The following is a 27,322-nucleotide window of genomic DNA, read 5'->3' as shown; positions in this document are numbered from 1 at the left end:
CACACTCTTAAATTACCTCTAAATGCTCTGAAATATAACACATTCTAAATCAGAGCCTGATGGCTTATTCCACTGTTTAAATGCATTTGAAAACCTTGTTTGCATTAAGAAAGTGAAGTATAAATACACTAGGAGAAAGAGAAATAGGCAGAATTCCTTTCCCATCTGGTTCAGAATAGGTATATAAACACAGACCTGAATCACAAATATCAGGTTTAACATACACAGGACAGTTGCCTGGATCGACCTGCACAAAAAGAAATAAATGCCACTTTCGTGTTAGACCTCCCATCTTCTGTTTAAACCAACCAGTCAACCACTCCATTGGAGAGGATTTAAGAGTACATCAAAGTAAAAGGTATTTCTGTTCTTAAATCAGCTACAAGCCCTCGAGATTCTTTCCAACTCTATGCAATGCTGAAAAGACTAGAAAACACTAAATGTCCATGGATGTCTATGCTGTGTAACTGGAGACACTGCTCGTTTCCCCCAGTGAGTCTGCAGCATTATTGGAACAGTCCTGAAGTCTAACAAACCAGCCCCTAATCTTTCCATGGATAAGAATACGACCTTTCTTGTCTGATAGTCTTCATCTGAGTTCTGTTTGTCTTCATTTACAGCTAAAATAATCATCCTAATGTCTATGAAGACAAAATCTCTTTCAGGTACAATTTGTTTCTAACCTGAACCCAAATAACTCGCCTATAAATAACTGTAAGAGTGATTAATTATGTAAATGCCTATACAAAGTACCTCCTTAGTTTTTTATTCTTTTATGTTTAGGTAATTGTAACCTCAAATACAATTTTGAATTAGTAATATTCAATTCTATAGAAAGATTATAACTCTTTAGGATTCTTCTGTAGGCACAGTGCAAGCTCCAAGAACCTAAATCCAGATTAATACATACATAGAACACCACATCTTTGATTGGGCAGAGGTACAAAATTCCCAGAACACAAACCTTTTAAAAAGCAGGACCACACAGTAAAGCATTACTGAGAAAATCCAGGCTACAACACAGACAACTCTCAGAAGGAAGGTGATGCTCCCCTCATACAAATCCAGGGAAAAGCACACTAATGTCTCTGGATATACTTCACCTCCAAATCCCTTAACAGGTACTAGTCCTATCCCAGATACAAGTAAATGCTATTGCAAGAATACAACACTTGAAAAAACTCTCGGGGGAGATAAAGTGCAGGTTTGCATCCTTTTGGCTCTTCCTCATTACACCTCTTCCCGAATCCTGCAGTTTTTGAAATTACTTTGTTACACTCTATCTTATTTATATAACCAGAAACTCTCCACTTTCTTTTCTGTCCCTTGTTCCTGATGTGGGAAGACCTTTTGTAAAGCTTAATTTAATTTAAAAATTGATATATATGTACATGGCAACTATACATGTTTCCAGCACCTTGACTTACAACTTGTGAACTCCTGTGATCACTCTGTTAAGTGACAGCAGAGTCTGAGTGTACAAATTACCCTGTTTTCTGGGACAGGTGCTGGGAAAGTGGGACAATTGTGACACCTTGAGGCTGTTCTTGTAATAACCTGAACATTTTAAGGGTAAACTGGTAGCAAAAAGAGAGTTAGGGGTTTTCAGCTCTGGTTTGGTGACAGGGTATGAGTAACTCACCCACCACACAGCCCTGTTTGCAGAAGTTCCTCAGGACAGGCAGGCCCACCACAACCAGTTGATGCCTCAGGAGCCTCCTGCGGCCTCCCTCCACCACGAAGATGCTCTGCAGAGTGCCCTGAAAGAGCAGTCACCCAAACACCCCAGCAATCCACACCCGGTAACTCATAGCAACCAGCTATGACCCCAGCATCCCTAGGGGAACCAGGGACAGCATCATAGTTAACCCACAGCTCCCACAGCTGTGTAAATGTGTTAGTGCCTCCTGGACTCCTCACAATGGACTTGAATAAATCCTATCCAGCCTCTCCTCAGGAAGTCTTACCTACAAACAATAACAACAAAAAAATAAATATAGAGAAATTGACGTGTAAAACATCATAACAAGACTCACTTTTCACAACATTTCCAGCAGAGATTTAAGATCTCTACCAGTCCCCCAAGAACACTATCAATATCCCGCCTTTCCCTTAGGAAATGGACTTAGCCATAATGTTCTTCAGGTGGCTCTCACCATTAGCCAGAATGTCTCCAGCTGACTTAACCCATTAAGTTAGGTTTTTTCCTATAAACCCCCTCCACTGGAGACTGGGGCAGCTTGAGGGAAAGTGCAATGGCTTTAACAGGTCATCCTGCTATTTAAGGCTGAGTTAGAGGCAACCTCTTGAAAGAAGTGAGTTCATATTGTCTTTTTTGGGCTTCTTCTAAGACATTTGGCATTTTATTTAGTTTCGCTGAGTCACTTATGTTGGAAAAGACCCTTAGGATTATTAAGTCCATCATTAAACTATGTCCTGAAGTGCTATACCCATGCACTTTTCAGAAGTAGTGACTCTTCTGGGCATCCTATTCCAGCAGGGAATTTTTTCCTAATACCCAGTCTAAATCTTCTTTGGCACATTTTGAGTCTGCTTTCTCTTGTCCTACTGCTTTTTTTTTGTGGCGGGGAAGGGAGAGAGAAGAGGTGAACCCCTCTCTGACTGCAATCTCTTCTCATATAGCTGCAGAGAGTGGTAATCCTGAGTTGCCTTTTTTTTTTTCCTTTTTTTCTTTTTTTTTTTTCCAGGCTAAATGTTCCTAATTTCAAGAATCTTTGCAGAGGGCTAGAGCCTAAAAATATTTTATCACAAATATGAAAACATGTAGCTGGGGAAATACAGAAGATGAAATGAGTGTCCTTGCCTGTATTATTCAAATGCAAAAGAAATATGCAGGTGAGTAGGAGTTACAACTCTACCAGCTCTCCAGCTGGTTTATAACACAGAAGGAAGGCTCTGGAGACTGCTGCTTCTTCCAATTTGGATGTAAGCAGCAATTCTTTGGCTGTGTTTTTGTAGGTTCATACTCGACTTTCCCATTAGGCAGAAACACGTGGCTTGGTTTTGTTTTGGGGGAAAGAACAGGAAAATGTGTTAAACTGGGCTTACTTTAATTGTGGAAGATGCACACATCATAGTGAAATACAATGTTAGTAAAGCTCTTAGACTTTAGTAAATGTTACTAACTTTACAATGTTAGTAAAGCTCTAAGTGAGCTCTTAGATTACTCACTTGTCCTTTATTCAATTACTGATAAAGCAGTCAATGTAAGAACTAGAGTAATGATCTTAATTTTTGAGGTATATAGCAAAGGAGGTGGGGAAAAAATGAAGAAGCTCAAGTTATGTTAAGCCTGATATTTCTGTGGTTCCTTAGGATTTTTTAAATTAAATATTCTAGACAATACTGACTTGTGTTAGCTCAGCTAGTTCTAAATCTAATGCTGGATGCAAATTAGAACAGTTGCATAGATTTCTAGAAACTAGAAGTAAAATACTGTTCTTCAGGCTTAAGTGGATTAATCTTTTAATTATGTGTTTTGTTTATAATCATCTGCATGTTGTCTGTTTTTTTCAGATCACAATGAAAGGAGGCAACAACACTATTTTTTCCTTTAAATTGGAAGATACAGTGGATTATGCCACTAATGAAATAAATTTCACAGGAAAAGAAAACATGATGCCTCTGGAATCGCAGTGATGTTAGCAGGAGCGTGACTGACATAAGGCAGCTAGTTGTCCCCAAAACAAAATAGGCTAATTTTTTACACTAAATTCCTCCTGTGTCAGGCTCCTAGCACTGTGTGTTACTGTGTCATTACTGGATCAAGGAATCATTAATTATTACAAATCTGACCTAATGTAAACAAGTATGCCTGTTAATTAGGTAATCTCCTAGACCTTCCTCCACTGTCTCACACTTTGTTACTGAGCCTAAAAACAAAATCTTTTTTAAAAAAAAAACCAAAAAATTGTTTTACGTTTTAAGTCCAGTATCATGCATGTAGAATCCAGACTGAGGAACCAAAGCATTCCATCCTCTTTGAGCATGCAAGCAGTGATGTGTGCCAGGGGCTGGTGTGGTGATTTAGCACTGTGGACCCCAGAATGTTCTGAGTTGGAAGGGACCTACAAGGAGCACAGAAGCACAGAACTGTCAGGGCTGGAAGGGACCTCAGGAGAATACCCAGACCAACATCCCTGCCAAGACAGGGTCACCTGGAGCAGGTGACACAGGGACACATCCAGGTGGGTTTGGAATGTCTCGAGAGGGAGACTCCATTCCCTCCCACGGCAGCTGTTCCAGTGCTCAGCCGCCCTCAATGTAAAGAAGCTCTTACTCTTGTTGAGGTAAAACTTCTAGTGTTTTACTTTACGGTATAAAAAATGGTTTATCATCACGTCCCAGCTCCTAGCCTGACACAGCACATCCTCAAGTGTCATAGTGGACACGGGAAGAACCACACGAGGACACGCTGGTGAGCGAAGCAGGAAAAAAAAAAGGCGAGTTTATTTACAAAACCCAGTTTTATACATTTCCCATGGTGCCCGTGGATTGGAGGATGGAATTCCACCTCTCAATCCACGTTGGTTGAGCTAACTGTCAATCACATTTCTCCTCCTACCTAGAAATATGTAAACAATAAAAGACAGTTAGCAAAACATGGCCAGTGTTTATAGTAGAAAATGTCATAAGGTGAAATTTCTGACTCCAATATGAAGAATATAACAGAAGGCTTAAAAAAGTCTTCAGAACCAGGGTGACACTCAAGGATTCACCTGTGCCTGTGGGCATTGTGCCAACACCCCCTGGACTCCGCCGGGCTTGGGGCTGTGACCCCTGCCCTGGGGAGAGACGGCCGTGCCAACGGGAGCTGGGATTTGTCACTTGATGACTGATGCAGCCTGAGAAATGCTGGTTTTCCCACTGACATTTGTCTGGTTTGTGTGTCCTTCAGGATGCAATACATCCTAAGTGTGTGGAAAATCACGCTGCACAAAGCCAGTGTCCGTGAGGGAGACAGAGAAGTCCTGCAAGAACCAGTTTTATTGGAATAAAGGGAGAGAGCCCCTGGGCAGTGCCTCTCTGGGGTGTCTCCCGAGTTTGTGGAGCGCTCATATTCCTTTAACCCTAAATTCCCGGCTGCATGTGGCCTTCTGTCCTTTCCCCAGTGGCTGAGGCACTAGGAAGGTACAGCCTTCTGCATTTTCCTCCCTGAACATGTATCCTCCCCGAATCGTGCGTCGCACGACTATTAAAATTAGCTTTAAGCGCCGCCTGGACGAAGAAGTTACTACTCGTAAGCCTATTAAGTCTATGAGTTCAAAAGCTCAGACTGTGCTGGTTTCTGCACCAAACGTGACGCGCACGCCCATCCCTGCAGAGCCTGACGGGTGTGTTCGGACTGAAGCGCTGCTGAGGGCGCTCACGGTTCCTTCCCCCTCATGGAGGAGGCGCCGCCTTCGCAGACAGCGCCGCCCGTCCCGCTCCCCCACGCACCGCCCCCTTTCTCGTGACGTCACGCTGCCGGCCCACCCCCTCCGTGACGTTTAACCCCGCCCTCTCGGTGACGTCAGGCGCGGCGCGCGCTGCCTGCCGGGAGGCGATTGGCCGGCGCGTTCCCATCGTGCCCCGCGCGATCCGTTGCTCCTCCCCCGCGGCGGCGGCGCGGCCCGAGCCCGTCCCGGCCTCTCCCGGCCCGTCCCGGCCCGAGCCCCGCGGGAGCCGCCCCGCCCCGCCCCGCCATGCCCCCCAAGAAGCAGCAGCAGCCGGCGGGGGGCAGCAAGAAGGCGGACCAGAAGAAGAAGGAGAAGATCATCGAGGTGAGGAGGCCCAGGCCGCCGCTCTCCCGCCGCGGCCTCTCGCTGGGCCCTGCCGCTCCCCGGCTGCGGCGGCCGGGGGAAGGATCGCGGGGCCGGAACCTCGCTGGGCCCGCGGAGGCGCTGGCGTCTCTGCGCTGCTGGACCCAGCCTTAGCCGGGACAGCGCCAGGCCCGAGCTGTGCTGGGCCCGGACGGGATCTGCCAACGCTGCTGTGCCGTCTTTTTTCCTCGCCCTTTCTCGTGTTCGTCCTGGTGTCCTGTGTGTCTGTGTATTCCCAGAGTCCGGCTCGCTGGGGTGTAGGTTTGTGCTTTTGGGGGTAGGAGCAGATGATCTCTAGACATCCCGTCATACCTTAATCATTCCTTGGTTCCTCACTCACATTTGCGGTGGGTTTTGTTACAATTTGACCATAATGAAAAAAAAAACCAAACCTGCTAGAGGGGGGTGTGTGTTTGTCTATGTGTGTGAATTTATGCTGAGAGTATAAGCAGAGTAGTTACAGAAATTTAAATATTTGCCTGAATTACTGCCATGAAAGGTGCTGCTCAGGGGAAATACCCGTACGATGAGTGTGTTCCTTTAAATCTGAGGTTGCAGATTGTTGTTGCTGTGGTTTTTGGAAAGGTCAGCTTAGAGCAGTTGGTCTTGTGTTCTCCTGGCATTGGCATTCCTGAGGTTCTTGGTGAATGCAGCTGCCCCAGAAAAATTCTGCTTTTTATTACAAAGAAATGTAGCTGAAAAGGGAAAAGCTGGCATTGATTGTTAACAATAATTTTTTATATAAATCAAATACACAGGGATTAGATTTTCCATGCTGTATTTACTGTGGAAATCAAGAGTGTAAATGATAAAATTCCTTTCCCAACTAATTGTTTTGAATTCTCCAGTTAGCACCGAGTAACAGAGAAGCTGCTGTTCATAGGGAGCAGGTTGTAAATGAAAACAGCGTGAGTCTGGAAAGTTGAAGCTGTTTATTTTGTAATTATTTAATAACATACTTTTATATTGTTAGGGCTTCCAAAACCATGTTTGAACTGAGTGATTTTAGCTGGATGCACATCTGTTATTTTTTCCTTCAAGGAGGAAAATGTTGGTATCAAATCAAAGGCATGGATAAGTTTCTAAGGCAGGTGTTTCAGTTACAAAAAAGGATTTCTACCTCAGCTACTCATGTGAAAGTAACCTGTGTTTTTGGGGGGGGGAGGTTCTTTGTTTGTTTGGGGTTTTTTTGTGAGAATTTTTTCATAGATTTGGTATAGAAACTTCTCCTTAACAATAAAGCTGAAGATACAGAGGAAGAATTGGTGTTGGCAGTAAACAGAAACTTCAGGCAGTGGATTTTAGGAAGTAGAGACGCCTGTCCAGACCTGATGTAGGAGAAAAATTTAACTTCAAGTTAGCACAGTTAGAAAAGCTTCCAGTACTTGAAAATAAAAATATATCACATGTGGTGATAGTCATCTATATAACACATCACTTGTCTGTCTGAATAGTTGAAGATAGAAGTCACGAGTGATTTCAGGTAGATAGAGGAGAATCCAGCCGTAGTTATGGCTGATCAGTTGTCCTGTTTTTCTCAGATGTTCTTTGGGGAGTCTCCAAAAACATCTTGTCCTGTTGCCTTGAGAGGCCTGAGGGCGCTGTGTGTCCTCACTCACTGATACCAGGGCACAAGGAGCTCTGGTGATAAAAATGGGTTCACACAGGAGCCACATTCAGGAGGTTCTGGTGAAAAGCTGCTTCTGATGATGATATGAAGAGTCTAAATTTTGTCCATACTGTTTCTTGCATTGCTTGTGTTGCTTGAGGAAATAATCTGTGTTTTATTGAAAGCCTCAGAGGAGTGGCAAGGGTGGGGGTTCTGTTGTTTTGGTGGTTTGGAGTTTGTTTGGTTTTTTTTTTAATTTATATGGCTGTGTTTATGTCTTGATTTAGGACAAAACATTTGGCCTAAAGAATAAGAAAGGTGCAAAGCAGCAGAAGTTTATCAAGGCTGTGACTCACCAGGTGAAGTTTGGTCAGCAGAATCCACGCCAGGTAAGCATTTATTGTGGAATGTTTTCCCACTGCACAGTCCAGCCATCTCTCACTCGCTGTACAGATGGTCAGGTGCTGAGGGAGAGGACAATTCCTGAGCTGTTCCTTGCCTCGTGTGGCTGGCACAGATCTAGCTAACAGTTGTTGTGCAAAGCTTGTCTGGCTGTAAATTATGTACCTGGGGAAAGGTACTACAGAGTATGGGGGGTTATTGGGTTTTGGTTTGGTGTTTGGTTGGATTTTGTTGTGAAAAAAGAACTGCCTCCCATCCAAACTCAGCTAGTCAGGGTGTTTTGTCTCCATAGTATTCTGATAGTAGCATAATTCAGTTTAAGGTATACCTGAAATTAAATTGTAGATACTGCCTGTCAGCAAAGTACGGTTTTACTTTCTTTCTCTTTTTTCTCTTTAATTCCCACCTTGAGAAATAGTGAGCAATTGAAATTAGCAATAGTTGTTACTAAAACTGGAATTGAAAGAAGATAAAAGTACAATAAGTCTGTATCTTCTCATTCTTCTATTTACAGAACGTTTTATTACAATTTTAACTGGACACAAATCTGTCAAGTCTCCATCTGTTTGGTGAACTCTTTGGTCAAAAATCTTGTAATTTTGAGCTGTTGTCTGCAACTTGGCTCTTCTATATGAGGAAATGAGATACAATGTTTACATTATACTCAATCAGAAAGCATGGATTTAATGGAAATGATCCAGGTCTCTTATTCCTACTGTGCTAGGAAAGCTAGCTGTTAAATATTTACACAGCTTTCTGTTCTATGAATAAGCTTGTAAAATAATTACATTTGTGTTAGCTCAATTCATGATGTCATGGCACACTCCTTGCATAACAAGGATGAACTAGCATGGCAAGCCCAGCTTGAAAAGTAAAGTTGGTATTTGGGTCATTAAATCTAATATTTTTTTTGTTGTGGAAAAGATTCCTTGATGTCACTTCAGAAATGTTGGTGTTATTCAAACACCAGCTGAAACTTGTGTATGAAATCCCTGGATCTGTGGCATGTATACCAATGCCAATATGTCAAATAGCCAGCCTAAAGTAATGTTATTTCTTAAAGGCTGGTAGCTATTGACTGTTGGATGTTAGAACCAAATTTTTAAACCTTACTATACTGTTTTTACCTTGTAGAATGGCTAGGATTACCTAATCACTTAGGATTGTCCCTAGGAAAGAACATTGTAAAGCAATTTTCCTCATGTCATGAGATTAAAATGGAAATGCTGTTAGTGGTTTAGCTTTGGTAGTGGGTGGGGTTTTTTGTTTGTTTTTATTCTCCTTTTTTTTTCATTTGTTGTTTCTTTGGTTTCTTGGTTTCTTTGATTTGGGGGGTTTTGTTTGGTTTTTGTTGGTTTGTTGGGGTTTTTTTAAAGAGAAGCTTCATCTTCAAGCTTTTAGAGCTCTGAAGAGAAACAAAAGCATTCTCAAAGTACAGCTTTCTGTAGTTAACATGTGGATCTGCATGTTACTTAAAACAGCATTTGTGAACTTTTAGTAGCAAAACTAGCTAAGTTGCTAATTCCTTTCTAAAACAATTTGGTGTACTTTTGCCAAATTCACCATAAGAACAGAGGTCCTTTTTTAATACTACTCTGTATTTTAGAAAATAGTGCCCCATATGCTTGTTTGTGGTGTTAAAACACATTTGGAACACTTCTAGGGGTGCTGAGTCCACCAATGCTTGACCCACCCTTTAGTGATGAAGTGTTTCCTAAAATGTCATCTAAACATTGTCTGGGGTAACTGGAGACCATTCACCTCTTATCCTGTCACTTGTTACCTTGGAAAAGAGATGGACCTCCACCTTGCTAAAACCTCATTTCATATCTGATCTAAGAGTGTTTCTCCCATGTCCTCTTTCATGTGGTTTCATCCCACTTTGGTATACACACACCTGCTCTGGCTTATCCAAAAAAGGGTGAGGCAGACAGGTATCTTTTTCTTTAAACATGCAGTTTTCCTTCTCTAGATGAGCTTGTTTTCTTTCCTGTCTTTGGTTAAGTAGTGAAACATTCATATATTGAGTGATCCAAGTTGAAATAAGGTTCTAAAAGCACTTCCAACTTTTCTGGACAGATTTCCTGAATTTCTACCTGTATAGATCAGATGAAAGAGCAAAGCAGTATGTAAGGGACTCAAGAGAGGCTTTTTTTGTGCAGATCTGGAAGAAGTTGCACTGCAGAAGAGCTCAAGTCTCGATGCCTCTCATTGGCTTTGCTGCCTGTGAGGGTGCAGTAGGGGTCCCTGTGACACCAGAGGTTCCTGCCAGCACCTCTCCTCGCTGGCTGATTTGCTGTCCCTCTGCTGGGACAGGTGTCCTGGTTTTGGCTGGCCCTGCCAAACCCCTCCCCTGGGATTTTGGCTTAGCCAGCTAAAAAACTAACTGAAAAGCACGGGAGAGCTCTCTCCTGCTGTCCTTGCTGCAGACAGCACAATCCCTGAAAAAGAATGCAGGGGAGAAAGTGCAATTTCTGAAAACAAATTCCACCCTTCTTTTCCCCCACTCTGCACTGGGAACCAGTCTTAAAGATGCAGAACTTAATATCCAGCATAAACACAACAGAAAGCTGGTGGTACAAGCACCATAAAGTCACGCCAGGACATCAGGTCGGTGCCAGTAGAGGCCACCAGCTGCACACACAAGAGCAGCAATTCTGAGCCTTCCAGGCATCACAGCTTGTTTCATTCCTGCCCTTGTGAACGAATTTTGAAGGATTGACAGCTGTAACATGCAGTTCGTGTGAAGCGAGGCCTGACATCCTGCTTTTATATTTATAGGTTGCTCAATCAGAAAGTGAGAAGAAATTAAAGAAAGAAGATAAGAAGAAGGAATTACAAGAATTAAATGAGCTCTTCAAGCCTGTGGTTGCTGCACAGAAAATTAGCAAAGGTATGACTAACTGATTTCATTGATGTTTTCTTATTCATGTAACTACTTAAAATATGAAAGCCCTTAAAAAACACCAATTGATAAATGAAATAGATGTGACTATTTCCTCCTTCATCTAGTGTGCCAAGTGTTTTGTCAGTCATGATTTGACATTGTTTTGGGACGTCCTCTGGGGTCAGTAGATCATTAGAATATCAAAAGCTGCGTTGGTGTTGTCAGCACGGCTGAAGATACTTGGCTGTGTTCTGATCCATCTAACAGATCCAGCTTTTGGATGCGTGGCATGATTGTTGTGTATGATGGTATTTGTTTAAAACAGCCTGTCTCCCCAGGGAAGTGTGAACATCCAAAGAAGGAATATGAAATCATAACTTTTGTCTTAACAGAAGACTTGTACTCAAATCAGAATATTAAATACTTTCCAGTTACTTGTATCTGACCTCATAATTGGCAGTAGCATTTGGTTTGGGTCTCTCTTGAGGCTGGTTATTGAGCAAACAAATTTTGTGATGTTACCAGGTTTTTACTTGTCGATCTTCTGGAGCTTATGTGCAATAATTTTTGACAAAAGAAACGTGATTTTCATGTATTTAAAGCAAACCTGGTATTTACTCATTGTGGTGCTGATCAGCAACAAATGACACTTTTCTGTTTGTGACCTGCAGCTTTCTGTGTCGGTTTATTTGATTTTGAGTTATTTCAGAAAACTACTATTCCCCAGATTTTTAGATTACATTTTAAACAGGTGTTGCTGTACATATTGAGATCACTTTCAGTCCAACCAAAAGCAAATCATCGTGTGAAAAACTCAAGCCTAAACTCTTCCATGAGAACTTAATTAATGCTACAAGGAAAGTATTTCTGATTTAGTCATGTCTCACAAATACACCGAGACCTGCTTCTTTCAATGCTTTTCCTAATTACCTCCTAATGGTCAGATGATTCTTTAGTGGGATGATTTTTACTTAAACTGTAGTTGGGGTGATTGGATAATTCATACTAGAGCAACAGTTGCTTATTTTGGGTCTCTGATCAGCCATTTTCTTTCTATTATTAAAGGAGGAAGGTGGTTTGAGTGAGTGTGGGTTAAGTGATTGTAATTTATTGTAGTGTGTTGTTGATCTGTTGGGAAAAGACTGACAGCCAGAAGATGCTTTACTGTGCACTGCAGGCAGGAGCAGCTCCATGTATAGGGAAGAAGTTGCACAGAATGATCTCTCTGATGTATGGTAGTACACAAATTAATAATTTGCTCAGGCACACCATATTTCTTTAAATGGTTCAGTAGCAGCTCTGATACTTAATGTAAATACTATGCAATAAAAGTAAATTTGGCATGTTTAGGACAAGAATTACATACTTACCATGAACACTTCAAAAAACTTTTGTTTTTAAAATATATTTTCATTCTCTACATATCCCGATATTCTTAGAATTTCTAACATAACTTTTGCTTTAAAATAATATTAAAATGTAAAAACTTTCTTCACTCAGGTGCTGACCCCAAATCTGTAGTTTGTGCTTTCTTCAAGCAAGGACAGTGCACTAAAGGAGACAAGTGCAAGTTTTCTCATGATTTATCCTTGGAAAGGAAGTGTGAAAAACGAAGTGTCTACATTGATGCAAGAGATGAAGACCTTGAAAAAGGTATAATAATTGTGGAAAGTTACTGCTGAACTATTGCAATTCTGAAAGTAGAATTATAAGACTAAGAGTCTTCTGGATTGTGGTTATGATCCTGAAGAGCAGTGACTAAGGCAACCCATCCCACTGCCTTCCGAGTTCTGAGCAGCACTGCAGCTTCTCCAAGTGTGCTCTCAAATGTTCTTTAGACCTCACCTAGAAAAAGAAGCATGACCTACTAATAGTGGTGGTTTTTCAGCTGTGCAGTGTCATGCATTCTGTCATACAAGTCATAAATTGAGCAGAATTTGACCTTTCTTGCAGTTGCTGTTTCCCTCTTAAGCTCTGGAGAAGGGAAGTGCAAAAGGAGGAAGTGCAATGAGTGACCAGAGTTGCCTTCCAGAACTGCTACTAGTGTTTGGCCAAATGTGCACAGTTCTTCATTGAGGGATACTTGGGAATTTTTTCAGTGACTTTCTCTCCCCAAATGACTTTTGAGCCATTCTGAGTCTGGCTGAGTATTCTGAATTTTACTTTTATTTAGCAGGGATGAGAGATTTTATAGAACTTGTTTTTTTCACATTTCCTCATATCTCAGTCTTTGTTTGAATTTTAGCCTCTGTCATCCTAAATGTATCGAATGGGATCCCACAGATTCACTGCTAATGTTGTCATTGATGACTTGCTTCTTTTGGTGGAACCTTCTTTTAACTTTAACACAGATAATTTGGTATTTTCTCTTTCAAACTTCAAGTTAGATTAGCTGTATTTCTGGATGTTACCCTCCAGCCTTCTCTTATTCAGTTGTCTTGTTTTTCTTCTTTTCCCTTGTCCACACTCAGTTCTGTACAGATGGAATGGCACATTATTGAGTATTTAACTGAAAGACACTTTATGCATTTTAGAATTAAAATTTCTAGGGCTTTTGAGGTAATTGTCTTTTGAGTGGCATAGGAGAGTCTGAAAACAGTATTTTAAGAATGTGAATTTATTTTCCCTTGTATAAGCTACTTGAAATGTAAGAATTGCATATTGAAACTGTTACTGGGCAGAAAAGCAGATTGTTGGCAGTGTTCAGCATTTGGAATTTTTTTGTGAAACCATCTGTTGTCTTTTTCTAGATACAATGGACAACTGGGATGAGAAGAAGCTGGAGGAAGTGGTGAACAAGAAGCATGGTGAGGCAGAAAAGAAAAAACCCAAAACCCAAATAGTACGTCTTCATTTCTTTTTTTTTTGCTATTTTTAATTAAGCTGTACTAGAAGGAATTAAGTACAGTGCAGTCTAGCATTAGATGTGTTTGTCATTATGTAAAAATTTAGAATGGAATATTATAACAATAATATCCTGAGTAGATGGCTGGACTGATAGTATTTCTGGTAATATCATTAAGAATTAAAAAACCAAAACCACAAAGAAAATGACAATCTAACAGCTCTTTACAGTCCATAAAAATTTTTCTCATGTACATTACAAATGGATAGTAGGTGAAGTGCATAACAGAAGTGCTCAAGGTTTCACCAGTATATCTAATGCATCCTAGTGAAGTCTGTTATTGCAGTGACTGTGATGTATATTGACTTATCTATGTACTGGGTGACATACAAGCATTATAAACTTTTAAATTTTCTCCTAATTTATGAATTGAGAGTAATTTGTAATTCATGGGCTCTTAAGTTCAACAGTATTTTTAGTTCTGCACTAAATGGCACAATGGGTTAATCCCTTTTCCATTCCCTGAGACTATTTCACCTTCTTTTCAATACCAAGTAATTAAATAGTCTATTGATACCACCTAAATTTGCAAAAGTTCAGCATTTCTGTGGTTAAATATAAACTATGAATTGCTTGCTAAAGGTCCTAGAATGGCATCTTCACTTCAGGATCCAGAGCTGGAAGGTTTAACAGCATGTGAGGCAGATGCAATTGATGTTGTTTAAAACTGCACCAATGTTGGTGATCAGAAAGAGATGTGCTGCTGGCTTTACAGCAGGGCAGCATTGCCAGTCTTCTGTCATCTTGTCTTTTTTAATTGGGATCATATTGAGGGAGGAAAAGCTGTTGGCTACACGAGTTTTAGATACTCAGTGGCACTGCTTTGTCTGCTGTTCTTAGTAGCAGTGCGTTCCACATGTTCCTTCTGTTCTGAGCACAACTGACTTGGGCATGCTGAACTTCAGAGGGCACGGTGCTAACAACCATTGCTTTCATACAGGTCTGCAAGTACTTCCTTGATGCTATTGAAAACAACAAATACGGATGGTTTTGGGTCTGTCCGGGTGGAGGAGACAATTGTATGTATCGCCATGCCCTCCCTCCAGGCTTTGTGTTAAAGAAAGACAAAAAGAAGGAAGAAAAGCAAGATGAAATTTCATTAGAAGATCTAATAGAAAAAGAGGTAAAGTTGTCAGACAGGTACCTTTTGGTGGTAGTTGTTTTCATTACTCTGAGGAAACACGTAAAAAATTTACTAATTTATAATAAAAAGCTTTTAGATGTTTTTAGAGCTGTATGAGCTAGGGCGAAGGATACATAGCACTGAGTCATGTTTTTGTTTAGAAACTATTGCCTAGTGAATAGAATTGGCTATAGCTGCATACTTAGTGCAGCTGTTGCTTACCCTTTTTTAGGAGGCTTCTATTTCTTAACTGCTATTTCTCATTTATCCATTACAAATGCTTCTGTGGCTTTACTCATCCCCAGCTCACTGTCTCCTTGGTTCTCCCTTAACCCCCTAATGAAGCAGCAACACCAAGAGCACAAGGCCTTCTGAAGGTGCTGCTGCTCTGCTTCTTTCTATCACCATTTCTTGGCAGTGTCATTTTGAGCAGAGCTGAGCTTTTGTCTCTCCTTTATTTCCTCCTCCACTTTTCCTAATAAGTTTTATGCCAGTTCATCTCAGTAGCTGGAAGACCGTATGTTGAGTCAAATGTTAAGAAGATGATGCATGTTTAACAGTGTAAGAGTCTAGAGGGAATTGAAGAGAAATGTTTTCAATTAAGTTTCTGGAAAAGAGTAATTAAATATCCAATTGGTTATAGCATTTAAAAAGAGTTTCTAGCCTTAATCAGTCTCTTTCCTTGACAGCGTGCTGCCTTAGGACCAAATGTTACCAAAATTACTCTAGAGTGTTTTATTGCATGGAAGAGAAGAAAAAGACAAGAAAAAATTGATAAGGCTGAACAAGATATGGAGAGGAGGAAAGCAGATTTTAAAGCTGGCAAAGCATTGGTGGTAAGTTTTACAGCCCAATTCTTAATGTAAGAAGAGCAAGTAAATAAAGTTTTGTGAAGAGGTAGCCGGCCTGAAATTGTTTTGCTTATTACTGTGTGTCATTTTCTTTTCCTTTTTGTTTTGTTTGTGGTTTTTTGTAAGCAGTATAAATGCCATGAAGTGATAACTGAAGGTTTCTTTCACTGTGACTAGATCAGTGGACGTGAAGTGTTTGAGTTCAGGCCGGAGTTGGTTGATGCAGATGATGAAGAAGCAGATGACACCCACTATGTTCAAGGAGCAGGAGATGATGATGAGGTAAAGGAAACAGGATTAAATCAAGGAATATTCAATTGCATTCAAGTTTGAAAAATGTCAGTTTGAAAGCCCTTACAATGAAATTAGTAAGCTTGGTTCTTAGAACTGCCACAGAGTATATTTTATCAGAAGGTTCCTGTTAAAGGTGACAAATGTTGTAGAAGTCTTGCAGAAGTGAGGATCTTTGTGGAAAAGTGGTTCATGTAGAGCATCTTGGTTTACTTTCCAGACAGAAGACCCTGTGTGCATAAACGATGTAGATTTGAACCTGTATGTCCCCAAGGCAGTAGAGGAGACTGGTATTACAGTGGCTAGTCCAGAGCGATTCAGCACATACACTTCAGTAGAAAAAGATGGTAAGTTATTCTTTTTTCAACCTGTTTCCATAGTTAATTATCCAGACTTGCATATTAACCAGTTACGTGCAGTTTGGCCAATGTAAGTCTGTGTGAATTTCAAATAAAGTAGCTTTTTCACAGTTTCAAAATTTGAAAGCATGTTCAGTACGATTGTGAATTAAACTGGTGATTAAGAAAGTTGTTACACTGAAATGCCTAAGAATTATGTTTATTTTCAGATAATAAATTAAGTGAAGCTTCTGGTGGTGATATAAACAACAGCGAGCAAAATGATTTAGATGAAGATAATGATGGAGATGGGGAATTGGAAAACGGAGTAATTGATGCAGTTCCAGTTGATGAAAATCTCTTTACTGGAGAGGACTTGGATGAACTAGAAGAAGAACTAAACACTCTTGATTTAGAAGAATGAACTAAAAAGCTCCAGCGGGGAATTAAACCTATCTGACAAAGTGAAAACTGACTACATTTTTGCTCCTTTTTGAATAGAATTCTTAAACAAGATGTTTATGGTTATGCAGCTGAATATGATGGGCACGTGATATACCAGGAATGTTTTCCTTCAATCTCATCTACTCCAGTGTTGACTATGCTCACACTAAAACGTTCAGAATAGTTCAGACAGCTTACCCGACAGCTGAATTTGCAGACAGTGAGATTATAACTTTCATCTAAGAGTAGGAAGTGTAACTGCTTTGCCAGTATGCAAGTGGGCAATTTGACATCAGGTACAGTACAAAAATCCAAGTATACATTCTTCACAAAAACTGCATTTTTTATTAGTGATTGTGTTGATTTAGAAACTGCCTGAAGTGGTTTTTAGGCAGGGTACTCTAATGGAGCTGATGCAGATTATGCTTCTTCAAGTGGTGATTAGCTTTATTTGATCAGCTGGATACTGAAGATTGTGAACTGATACTTCATACAATACAGTACGATGCCCTCTGTTTAAAATGTTTTAAACTTTCCCACCACCTTTTGCCAATAAATCTGTAAATAAAAATTATCAACTTTAAAATACCTGTGTTGATTTTTCTCTGCTAAGTTAGGATATCATACCAAACTGTTAAGAACTGGATTTTCTAATAGAGTGGTAGATGTTTTTCTCTGCAGTCTTGATACAGAAGTGATGATGTTGGCTTCAGGTAAATTTTGGGCTACCTGCAATTACAATTTTTTTTTTGTTTACTCTTGCTGCAGTGTACAATTCAGCAGCCAGCTTTTCTCCCCTGCTGTTCTCATTCCCTGCCCACCCATTAACTGATATAGTACCTGCTATACATCACTCACTGCTATTCCAGTCTCATTCTCTCCCCACTGTCTTTTGTAGATTAGTGAAGACTTCAGGCTCTGCAGAGCAGGGGTGTTACAGTCCAAAACATGCCTGTCATCCCTTTGGTGTCCTCTAAATAACAGCAAGTTGTACAGGGGTAAGTTGCCTCAGGTGCTGTACCCTGCAGAATTCAAGTGAGTGTGTCCTTTTGCAGTGGACTGAGTGGCTGCCATAAAGATTTCTCAGCAGTGGTGCTTTTCCAGGGGCCTGTGGGCTGCTCCTCCTTGCCATACTACCTGTGGTGTCTGCCACAGTACTGCTGTACTAATGATACCCTTTGGGTGGATTTTTCTAAAGCTCTTAAATCACTCCTTCCAGACCAGAAAGAGTTATGGCATTGTTAGTGAGCTTTCCTAAACTGCTTTTGGGTGGTAATATTAGCTTTACTGGTTATTTCTGGCACTGCTGGATTGACTCTTGTATCATGGATGCTATTTCTAAAATAGCAGACTTAGAATTTTTGGCCTTTTTTGGGATCTTTGTGGAATTTGTTTTTTCCTGTAGGAACAAGAAGCAGTGCTTGGGAGAAAGAGGCCTACTGAAATTCACTTCTAAGTGTAAGTGTTTAAGGAAAAGCTGCACTATCGGATATAATTATTTATTTATGCAGATTTTTCTCCTGTGGCCATAAATAAACAAAGTAGATGGATTATTGTATTATACTGGCCAGGATACCTGGCTATCAGGACACTTAAGAATGCAGTTCATTTGAATGTATGTTGCATAATTTTTCAAAGTTGTATATTTTAAATGGGAATAAAAGTTATTTAATCATTATCAAGGATGAAAATGGCTTTCTATGTTTTGTGTCTTAGAGGTTGGTTTATTGTATATAATACTCATTTTGATAATACTTACCTGTTTCACTGATGTAAACAGCTTAAATCTTTGCCAACATTTTGTTCCTGTTACTTGAATTTTACATGGAGGAATGTCAGGGCAACTCATTAATTTCAGCTAATAAAACACTGATGGATAGGCAGAGTGCCTGTGTGCCCTTTTGGCTCTAAAAGTGTCGTTGTGATGCACAACTCCCTTGTCCAGGTGTCATTTAAACATTCAGTCACCTTGCATAGCTCTGAAATCCATTGAACATCCATAAGTTACATGAACACAGCCTGATTTTCCTGGGCAGTAGCTGCTGACAGATGCCTTCATATGGGCAGGAAACCATAGCTGCCTGTCCTTGTTTGGTTTTCACTCCTTTTGCTCTCCCCTTACTCTGGCACAGCTCCTGGCTGGGCTGGCTCTGCCCAGGTTTCCACCCATGAAAGCAGGATGGCTGCTCTGCAGGAGCCCTTTGGCAGGGAGGCATTCAGAATTCTGAGGTGGGGAACCATAGGCTGCTGCACTTTCCTTCTGCTTTCACTTTCTGCCAAAAGTTCCTAATCTGCTCATTTAAAGAACCTTGGTGTTGTAGCTAATGGGGTTTCAGTCAATAAATGCCCAGCTGGAAAAGAATACCAAGGCGTTGCTTGGGGTGGATGAATTGTTCATGATCAGGAAATGAGCAGTGTGATAGAAGGGAGGTCACTTGGATGTGACATCACTAAATTGTTCTTACTGATGCACATTTCCTGAAATTGCTCTGATATAAAATCAATGAGTCACGTCTGGAAGAATGAGATGTAATCTCAATTGAGAAATAATGGTATCTTCATTTCAGTGACTCCCCAGTCTGTATGGGTCCAATATACAGCATTTCACTGTTAAAAGAGCAGGCAGGCTCAGTTCAGGACACTTGCTGCGTTGAGATCAGGTTGTAAAGCTTCATAAAGCAGGTGAGAAACACCTTTGCAATAAACTTGGTTTGTAGCCCTTGCAGTGTGGCCAGTGTTTGTATCACCTTGTTTTCCTCCTAACTCCTAACATGAGCACTGAGAGAAATGCAGCTGTGGCCTGAGCACACTTGTGTGGCACTGCCTGAAAGCACCTTTGGTGCTGGATATGTGTGTGCACCAAACCAGTTAAAGGTGCTGCAGTAAACCCATGCCTTTGCTTCCTGGTATTTGCTGTTCTGGGAGTATTGGTTGGTTTTAAATTTGGATGTTATTAAAAATCCCATTTCAGTCACACACACAAACTGTTTGAACTGCTGAAACTGGATAGCTTTAAATTCTTTGAAGTTCTGGGAGTTTTTTGTGTGATTGAATTTTATGCTTGCCACTGCCTTGTTACTCACAGCTTGCTACTTTTTTTTGTAATGAACATTGTTCACAAAGGCCTGGAAAAAGTTTTAAACTATCAGGACTGACCTTAAATATTACATTATCTACAAGTTGTTTGTGATAGAAGTGTTGCCATTTCTTAATGGAAAGTGCTCCCCAACTGCTTTTATCAAGAGGAGGTTTTATTATTGATAAAAATTTGGAGCAAGCAGTGGTACTTATCTTGGCAATTCAGTATTCTCATAATAGATTGTGTTTGTTTAATGCGTTGGTTACAGAAAGAATGTACCTGTACAAATCGGTATGTTTTTATTCATATTTTCTTTCACAATTTAGTTGGATGTGAAATAACAGCGTTCAAAGACTTATGTTCTGAGTGCTGAATTCAAGACATTCTGCATGCTGAATTCTAATTCTTTTACAATGCTAATGCCCCTTTTAAAAATTACTTGAGTATAGTATCTAATGCAGGCTTAATTTTGGTAAGCTTGTATATCTTGCAAATAACATACTTGGAGGTTTCATAAACATCATTTGTTATTCCTGTTCCATGTGCTGCTTTGTAGTAACTTACTGAAACTGCAGAGTGATCAAGCTACTAAACTAAAAATCTTACAAGGCTGGGTCTTTGTTTTCCTCACAGTGAAATTATTACAGGCCTAAACTGAGAGGAAGGGATTGTTCTCTTATGCAAATATCACATACATATTCACCTGAAGTGTCTCAGGAGAAATTATCCCCTGAATAATATGGATAAGAATTGGAATAGAAATGGAAAAATGAGATGTGGGGAAGGCCAGAGGAGCTGCAAAAACCCAAGTAACAGCAGCGGCACTGCACCAGACCAAGAGTTTGTGACACGCCCAAGAAGAGACACCTGAGGAACAAGGGGGTAAGAGAAGGACACTGCTCAGGAGCGCTTCTCTTACAGAGCTTCCAACAATTCTTAATCTAGAACATTTCTTCTGTTAGCTGGAGCCTGTGGCACCTTTCTCTTCAGAGTACATTCCCTCTTTCTCCCTTGAATCCCATGACTTTCTAACCAAATTTTGGAAACTTGAGTGTTTCACACCTCTGCTCCATCTTGTTCAGACCGTGACTCCTGCTAGCTTGGGTTCTTCCAAGAAGTCTCATCCTGGGCCTACCTTTGCTTTGGCTTCATGCCAAACAGAGAAAGGGGCTGTAAAAAGAGAAGCTGACGTCTTTCAGTTGTGAAGAGCACAGTATCTTGATGTATTCCAGCGCTAGAAACAGGTTTTTTTCAAAATTAAAAGCTTTCTCTTGACAGACTTGATTTTTTGCAGTAAATGAGTTTTTAATAAGCAGAATCTTTTGTGATGCAAATGTTTCATGAATAAAGCATTTGAATGAAGTCTTTGCTCCTGGTTAGGTGCCAGGTGTGTTTTATGGAGCTGTGACCACCTGAAGTGCTTTTACTGTGGTATCTGCCCATGACCCTTCTATTTTTCCCCCACACTGGTATTGCAGGCTCAGAAGTGACCTTGGCTTTGCCTGTCACATTTAGTTCTTCCTTTCAATGGATGCTCTGTCTTTTTACAGAGAGCAGCTGTTGCTGGTGTTAGCAATAAGGCCAAGATGTTTTATTCATTTATGATGTTACAGCCCTGATATGTGACCACAATAGGCTCCTTCATAGCACATTATTGAAATGAATGCCAAAAATAATCAGTTCTTTCAATCACAGAATAGCAGCAGCAGCATCTCATCTGTGTTTAGGGAGGTAATCTCTTTATCTTGCATCCGTAGTTGAAAATGTGGTGTTGTAATACATTTGGACCTAAATTTGAGCAAGGCTGGCTTAAAACTTAGAGGCGTTCCCCAAATTATCCAATCAGACTTCAAAAATGGAACTGACTCCTATAATTAAAGAAAGAAACCACGGAAAAGAGAGCATCACACCTTTTCTTTAGAAAAGGAAAAAAGCAGAAGCAATCCTGAAGGAAAGAGGTGAGCAAATCACTACAGAAGCGTCCCTGGGCAAAACAATCCTCTTTGTAGATCAGCTATTAGGGAAATGTGTTCTGTGGAGGCTCATCCTTGGGCCTGTGCTTGAATGAAACTGTCTGTCAGCACATAATATGGGTGTAGCACGTCTCTTGCAGGAAATCAGCTTAAAACTTATATTTCTCAGGCCTCTACAAAATACATTTGACAGGATTGCTCTTCCAGGAGAAATTTTCTCCTCTTCGTGTTCCATCTCCACTTCTGTTTTGTTCCTTGGTTTCCCCTCCGGTGCTCTGAACACAAGGCAGGCAGAGATGGGATTGAAGAGGACGTGGTGGTTTGGTCTCCGCACAGTAACACAAATCCATTGCAAGCTCTCAGCCACTGTTTTCTGTCAATCTTAGTGATCTCTGACATGACAGGTAGTTTAGTTCTTTGATTTGGGAGCAATAGATTGCTTCAGAAGAAGATTGACTTCCACTTAAAAAATTCCATAGTTGCAACTTAATGCCTCTTTAAAATCAGATAACAGCCAAATTTCTAGATAAGAAACCTTTAGTCTTCATTCTTCATCGCTTTCTTTTGCTGTCTTCTCCCTCTGCTGAGTATAAACACTGGGGAAAGGAGACTCTTCTGAGTGGCCTCTCCAGTCCATATCCACCAGCCCGGCAGTCCCTGCGGAGGCAGCTGCTGCCTTCTCCCTGGGCTCCCTGCACAGCCCTGGAGCAAGCACAGTGTCCTTGGCAGTGTGCTTCCCTAGCGTGGCTCCAAACGCTCCAGGGGTTTATCCAATGGAGACAAGGAGGATTAGGAAAGCTGGTCAGAAGGAATACAACAAAAATTATTTCTTTAAGTGTCTGACAGACAAAAGTCAAAATTAGAGGGAACTATAAACTGCAAGGGTCTCAGCGTTGTGAACTATTTCCTTGAAGAAGCACCTGGGAGGTGTCAGGGCTGCACTCTGTCAGTACTGGCAGCCCAACACCATGAGCTCTCCAGTTATTTTCTTGTCAATAGAAGCCTGTATTCCACACATGGCAGTTCCCACATGGTGCCTTCCACACAGAAATGCCAAGTTACAGTTCTGCACAGCAGTTGCTGTACATGAATAATTGCCCATTCTTTGGATGTATGGGCAGCCGGCAGAAGTGGAATGAGGAATCTTCCCCCAAGAGGGCAAAAAGGGAAAAGCTTAAATGTGCTCTTTATTCAGGGCATGAAGTGTCTGTAGTTTCCACCACTGATAACTTGTCCCCGTTAACCTCTGTTTGAGAGATGCAGAAATAGTTCTTTCAGCAGCAGCACCCAGCTGGGGCTCTTGTGGAGTGACCCCTGGCAATGGGAGGCTGATGGCTTAGAAGCAAACAGTACAAATTTCAAAACAAACCAGATCCACACCAAACACCCCCACCCATCACTCCCCTGGCCAAACCCTCTGTTAGAATGGATAAAAGTCTGATTATGTGTTGATCTATGTTTAGTTTTATTACTTGAGAGAAATTTTTGTTATTTTACTCAACAATGACATAGTCACCAGTACAATGTTTTATAGATATGGACATGCTTTGGTTTAATATTAATACCAGTACAGTATTCCTGGGACATGGAGGATCAAAATATAATGGCTTCAAGGCGAGGGTGAGATGGGGTTCCACAGGGAGAAAGGGGCATTTCTGCTTAGGGAAGAGGGAGGAAGTTTGAACTCTGGGGCATTCTGTAAGAGGGCAAAGTGTCTTCTGAAGGCAATGGGCTGGAGCTGATGGCTGAGCTGGCATGTCAGTGTGGAGAATGCCTGGGCTCAAACATTTGAAATGCTTCTGGAGAGACTAAGGGAAGGAAAACTTTCAGTCTCAGTTTGTGTTATTACCATCTTTAGTGCTTTTGTATTTGAGTAAAAGAATATTCAAAGCATTGGATAGAAAGGAACTTGTCTCTGCTTGATTCCTTCACTGCCTTTCGATCCTACTTGCTCTGCATCTTGTTATTATTTTATCTAAGTCTTCAACACATTTAACGTCTGAGCTTGTTACTAAAGCACAGAGCAGCCTGAAGAATTATTCCTTTCTCAGGGAATTTAAAAGTTTTAAACTTGTTTTTGTTCCAAATCCTTCAGCAGGAATGTGGAAGCATTACTGTAATACGGGAGCACTAGAGGACAGATGCTTCGATGCAGATGTGGCATTGTGTGCCTGGAATGATCCAGAAAATGATCCTGGAAAGCCAACACAACTGCTCTGTGAGTCTGAGCCTTGTTAGATTCCTTTGAAGATGCATGATGAAAAACATCATAGAAAAAATTCGAAAGTTAATAGAAAAAAAATCAGAAAAAAAATAGAAAGTTTGGGGGAAAGACTCAAAAGTTGTGCGTAAGAAGCTCTCATTTGTACTAAATAGATGATGATTTGCACTAAAGACAGGGATAGCAGTATCTCAGGGATACGACAGGAAGCAGTGGTCACTGCTTAACCAGAAGCAGTCAAGAATGTAACAAACCTAGTAAATGCCTCTCGTCTTCTGGAAATTTTCCATAAATGGAAATAAACTAGAAAGTGACCCGTCTTCTGTGCCTATAGAGCCTGTGTGCAGGGAAGTGCTCTGTTCCTCTTTGTCCCAGCAGAATACTGTTCTACAAGAATTTCTGCCAGACATAGGCACTCCCAGTTTCTAAATAAAACCTGTGTGCACACTTGCCAGGGATGATGGTCTCAGCAGAAAGGACAGTACTTGAAATAGCATGAAAACCGTGGCAGGCAAAAGAAGGAAAAGGTTCTTAGGAAGGATAATAAGATGTAACTAAGAATGAGATGATGGCAAAATAAATAAATCTCTTTCTCACCTTCAGTGAACTACATAAAAGCAACATGTTCTTGAGGGTCTTAGTGAACGTAAAAAGGCTGAGTTAAAATTCATGGCGTCCAGCAAGCAATGTACCTTCCTTCCAGGGAAGGACAAAAGAAGTGGAGGAGAGAGTGATGAATAGATGGGAGGGAGGATTCTTTGTTTAATCAGCTGCACAGTTATTAAGTGTGACTGTTGTGTATTTCCAAGCTTTGCTGGGTACAGGCAGAGGGGTGGATCAGGAAGAAGTGCAGGTCCAGGGGCAGTTCTGTGTGATGGAATTGGCCTGTGAAAGAACAATCACTGCAGGAGGAACTCACACGGGAGCTGGAGCTTTCCATCTCCTGGGCTCCACAGCTGCTGTGCCAGGACAGACATTTCAGTGGGATGGGAGAAGCAGAAGGGCAGAACTTTCATACACAATACACATACTCCATGTGAGACAAATGCACAGCCTCCATCACTGTCCCTGTGGTTATCCAGGGGCACTGCACTCATCTGGGGATAGCTGTGGTGACTGCCCAGGCTTTTCCCTCTGGGCTGGTGTGTTCCCTCACCCTCTTCCTTAACAGAGCAGGGTGGTGTTTAGCTTTTTGTCTCTGATACATCTTCTGTAGGCATGCATATTATGAAAACATTTTCAGGGAGATGGTGCAGAGACTATTTTGGAGCTTGTTGTTTGGGTGCTTCCTGATCCATTTCTCCCTTATTACATTATTTCCTGTCAAAACTTTTCTCTAGGGGGAAAGTACTCTTTAAAAATATCTTTTAAAGGTATTTAAGTCTTTGGGGGCGTTACTGAGCAGCATCTGGATATATTTGTTTGGTAATCTGCTGAAGTGCTTTGTGAAGCAAAAACTTGTGATTTACAATGATCAACTTTGTCAGACTGAAGAAATATGAATCCTTGGGTAAATCAAGCGGTGCTGTCCCTGAATTTGATGCTATGAAGTCCTAATGTACAAAAAAGGCCTGGTGAGTAATGAGCACTTTAAAACACAAAAACACATTGCAGAAAGACTTTGACTAACACTGGAGTAATACAGCTATCGGTGTTGAACAAATCAGAAAAAAACCCTGGTCCAGCTCACTTCCTTTTGCGCTGGGAGATTCCAGACTCTGGTTTAACAAATGTAGCCATACCCTTGTCCCAGTGAAAACATTGCCCCACAGCCCCGGGCTAAGGACAGCTTTTGCTAACAACCTAATGAGATCTGGCTGATGTGAATTGCTCCTAGGAGCAATACAGCAAATCAAGCCTAAACATCTCTAGTGGTTTCCTCCTGTTTGGCCACTTAATGCTTCCACAGTTTTCAGATGTAATGTTTTATTTTTCCCAATGGATAGCAAAGATAATATTAAAACAGAAATGAAAAGACACAAACTGACCAAAGCGAACTAATATGTGAAGTGCATCTTTTACTTGGTTTTCTACTGCCTTGTTAGAAACTGAGTTACTTCTTAGAAGGTCTGTTCAGAGCAGCTAAGCCTCTTGAAAAGTCCAAGTGTCTGGATGGCACGAGAACAAAGACGAAAGCTTTTCTGGGAGACTAAGAGTAGTCTCAAGGAACAAATGAGTGGTGATCCTTTCTTTACTCCAGATATTCATTCTGCTGCTACTGTAAAGCACTGAATCCATTTAGAGGCTGAAGTTTATTCCTTACATGCAGGACCCCTTGCTGACCCTTTGAAGCAGGACCACAGTGGTTTGCACATTCATGGTTTCTACCAAATCGTGGCACTTTGTCCATTTCTTGCTGCTGGTTTCATGTCATGAGGTGGAGACTCAAAGGCAAAACAGTCTGAAATACGCTATGTTATAGGATGGACACTTAGGAATAGCAAAAAAAAAAAAAAGTGCCTACCAAAAGTGCTTTGCATCTTGCAAAGTTTTATTCAGCTGCATTAATAGCTCGTTGTCTGAGTAAAAATGAAGAAGACCAGTAACTTGTAACAGAAATATGAGTTTGATCTGTTGAATAGAGTTGGAGTCTTTGCACTCCAATCAATTCCAAAATAATTTTGTTCTGTTTTGAATATAGACAAAAAAATTGGTGTCTTAGAAGGAGCCCGAGTCCTGCCCACTCATTAGTTGTTGATTTTCACCACTGGATATCCCAGCCTGAGAACTGAAAGCTACAGGTAACAGGTAAACATAGAAACACGTAATTAAGCTGTTTACATTCTGTTATATGATCTCATTGGCTGTTCCTTATCTATTGGTTAGTAATGCTGAGAACTAAACCAACTAGGAAAGAAAAATCACATCCTCTGGATGTGTTCTCACTAGAAGGGTGTTTGCTGCTCTATGTAAACAGCAAAGTCTGGCAGTCTGTAGTGTGAGAGAGGCTCCTCTCTCCCTTGCTGAATTGAAGACTAGTTTTTTGAGTAGTGATTGATTTAAAACCCAAAGTTTTGGTCTACGGAGGGTAACGTGTAGGGGGTAGAAATTGAGGGAGGAAAAGAAATGTTCTGAGAAAGTTTCATTTCTGTTTTGTGTGTGTGTTTTGAGTTTTCCTTTGTATTTCTGTTCCTATGTAATGTAATAAAGTTTTGTTCTCTGTTTTCAAGTTTTAGGCCTGCTCTGCTCTGTTCTTGACCACATCTCACAGTAGCTCATTAGGAAAAACATACACTCGTGGGTGCATCAACATCTGGCCAGTAGAAACCCATGACACTCCTCTGTCCAGGATTCTGACAGACAGGATTCTGTCCAGGGTAGCTCGATGCAAGCAATGGGATCAATCACTCGGCCTCTCCTGCAGCAGAAATCTCTTT

At 40.9% G+C, this 27,322-nt stretch overlaps 1 protein-coding gene across 1 annotated transcript; it reads left to right on the top strand.

Moving 5' to 3' along the window:
- The first annotated feature begins 5,592 nt into the window (after nt 1-5,592).
- On the top strand, nt 5,593-17,258 carry ZC3H15 (zinc finger CCCH-type containing 15). The gene is made up of 10 exons (XM_063399938.1): nt 5,593-5,783; nt 7,719-7,820; nt 10,615-10,726; nt 12,221-12,373; nt 13,471-13,562; nt 14,566-14,748; nt 15,438-15,584; nt 15,777-15,881; nt 16,111-16,237; nt 16,459-17,258. The coding sequence occupies exons 1-10, from the start codon at nt 5,706-5,708 to the stop codon at nt 16,650-16,652; spliced, it is 1,293 nt and encodes a 430-aa protein (XP_063256008.1). The 5' UTR covers nt 5,593-5,705; the 3' UTR covers nt 16,653-17,258.
- Nucleotides 17,259-27,322: the final 10,064 nt, after the last annotated feature.

Source organism: Prinia subflava, chromosome 6 (assembly GCF_021018805.1).
Source record: "Prinia subflava isolate CZ2003 ecotype Zambia chromosome 6, Cam_Psub_1.2, whole genome shotgun sequence".
Classification (NCBI taxonomy): Eukaryota; Metazoa; Chordata; class Aves; order Passeriformes; family Cisticolidae; genus Prinia; species Prinia subflava.
This window is presented reverse-complemented; position numbering and strand designations above follow the sequence as displayed.

Excerpts from the sequence above, each read along its gene's own strand:
- ZC3H15 (XM_063399938.1), top strand. The coding sequence starts at position 5,706 with ATGCCCCCCAAGAAGCAGCAGCAGCCGGCGGGGGGCAGCAAGAAGGCG. Across the intron at positions 7,821-10,614 it reads GTCAGCAGAATCCACGCCAG|GTTGCTCAATCAGAAAGTGA; the intron begins GTAAGCATTTAT and ends TTATATTTATAG. Across the intron at positions 10,727-12,220 it reads TGCACAGAAAATTAGCAAAG|GTGCTGACCCCAAATCTGTA; the intron begins GTATGACTAACT and ends TTCTTCACTCAG.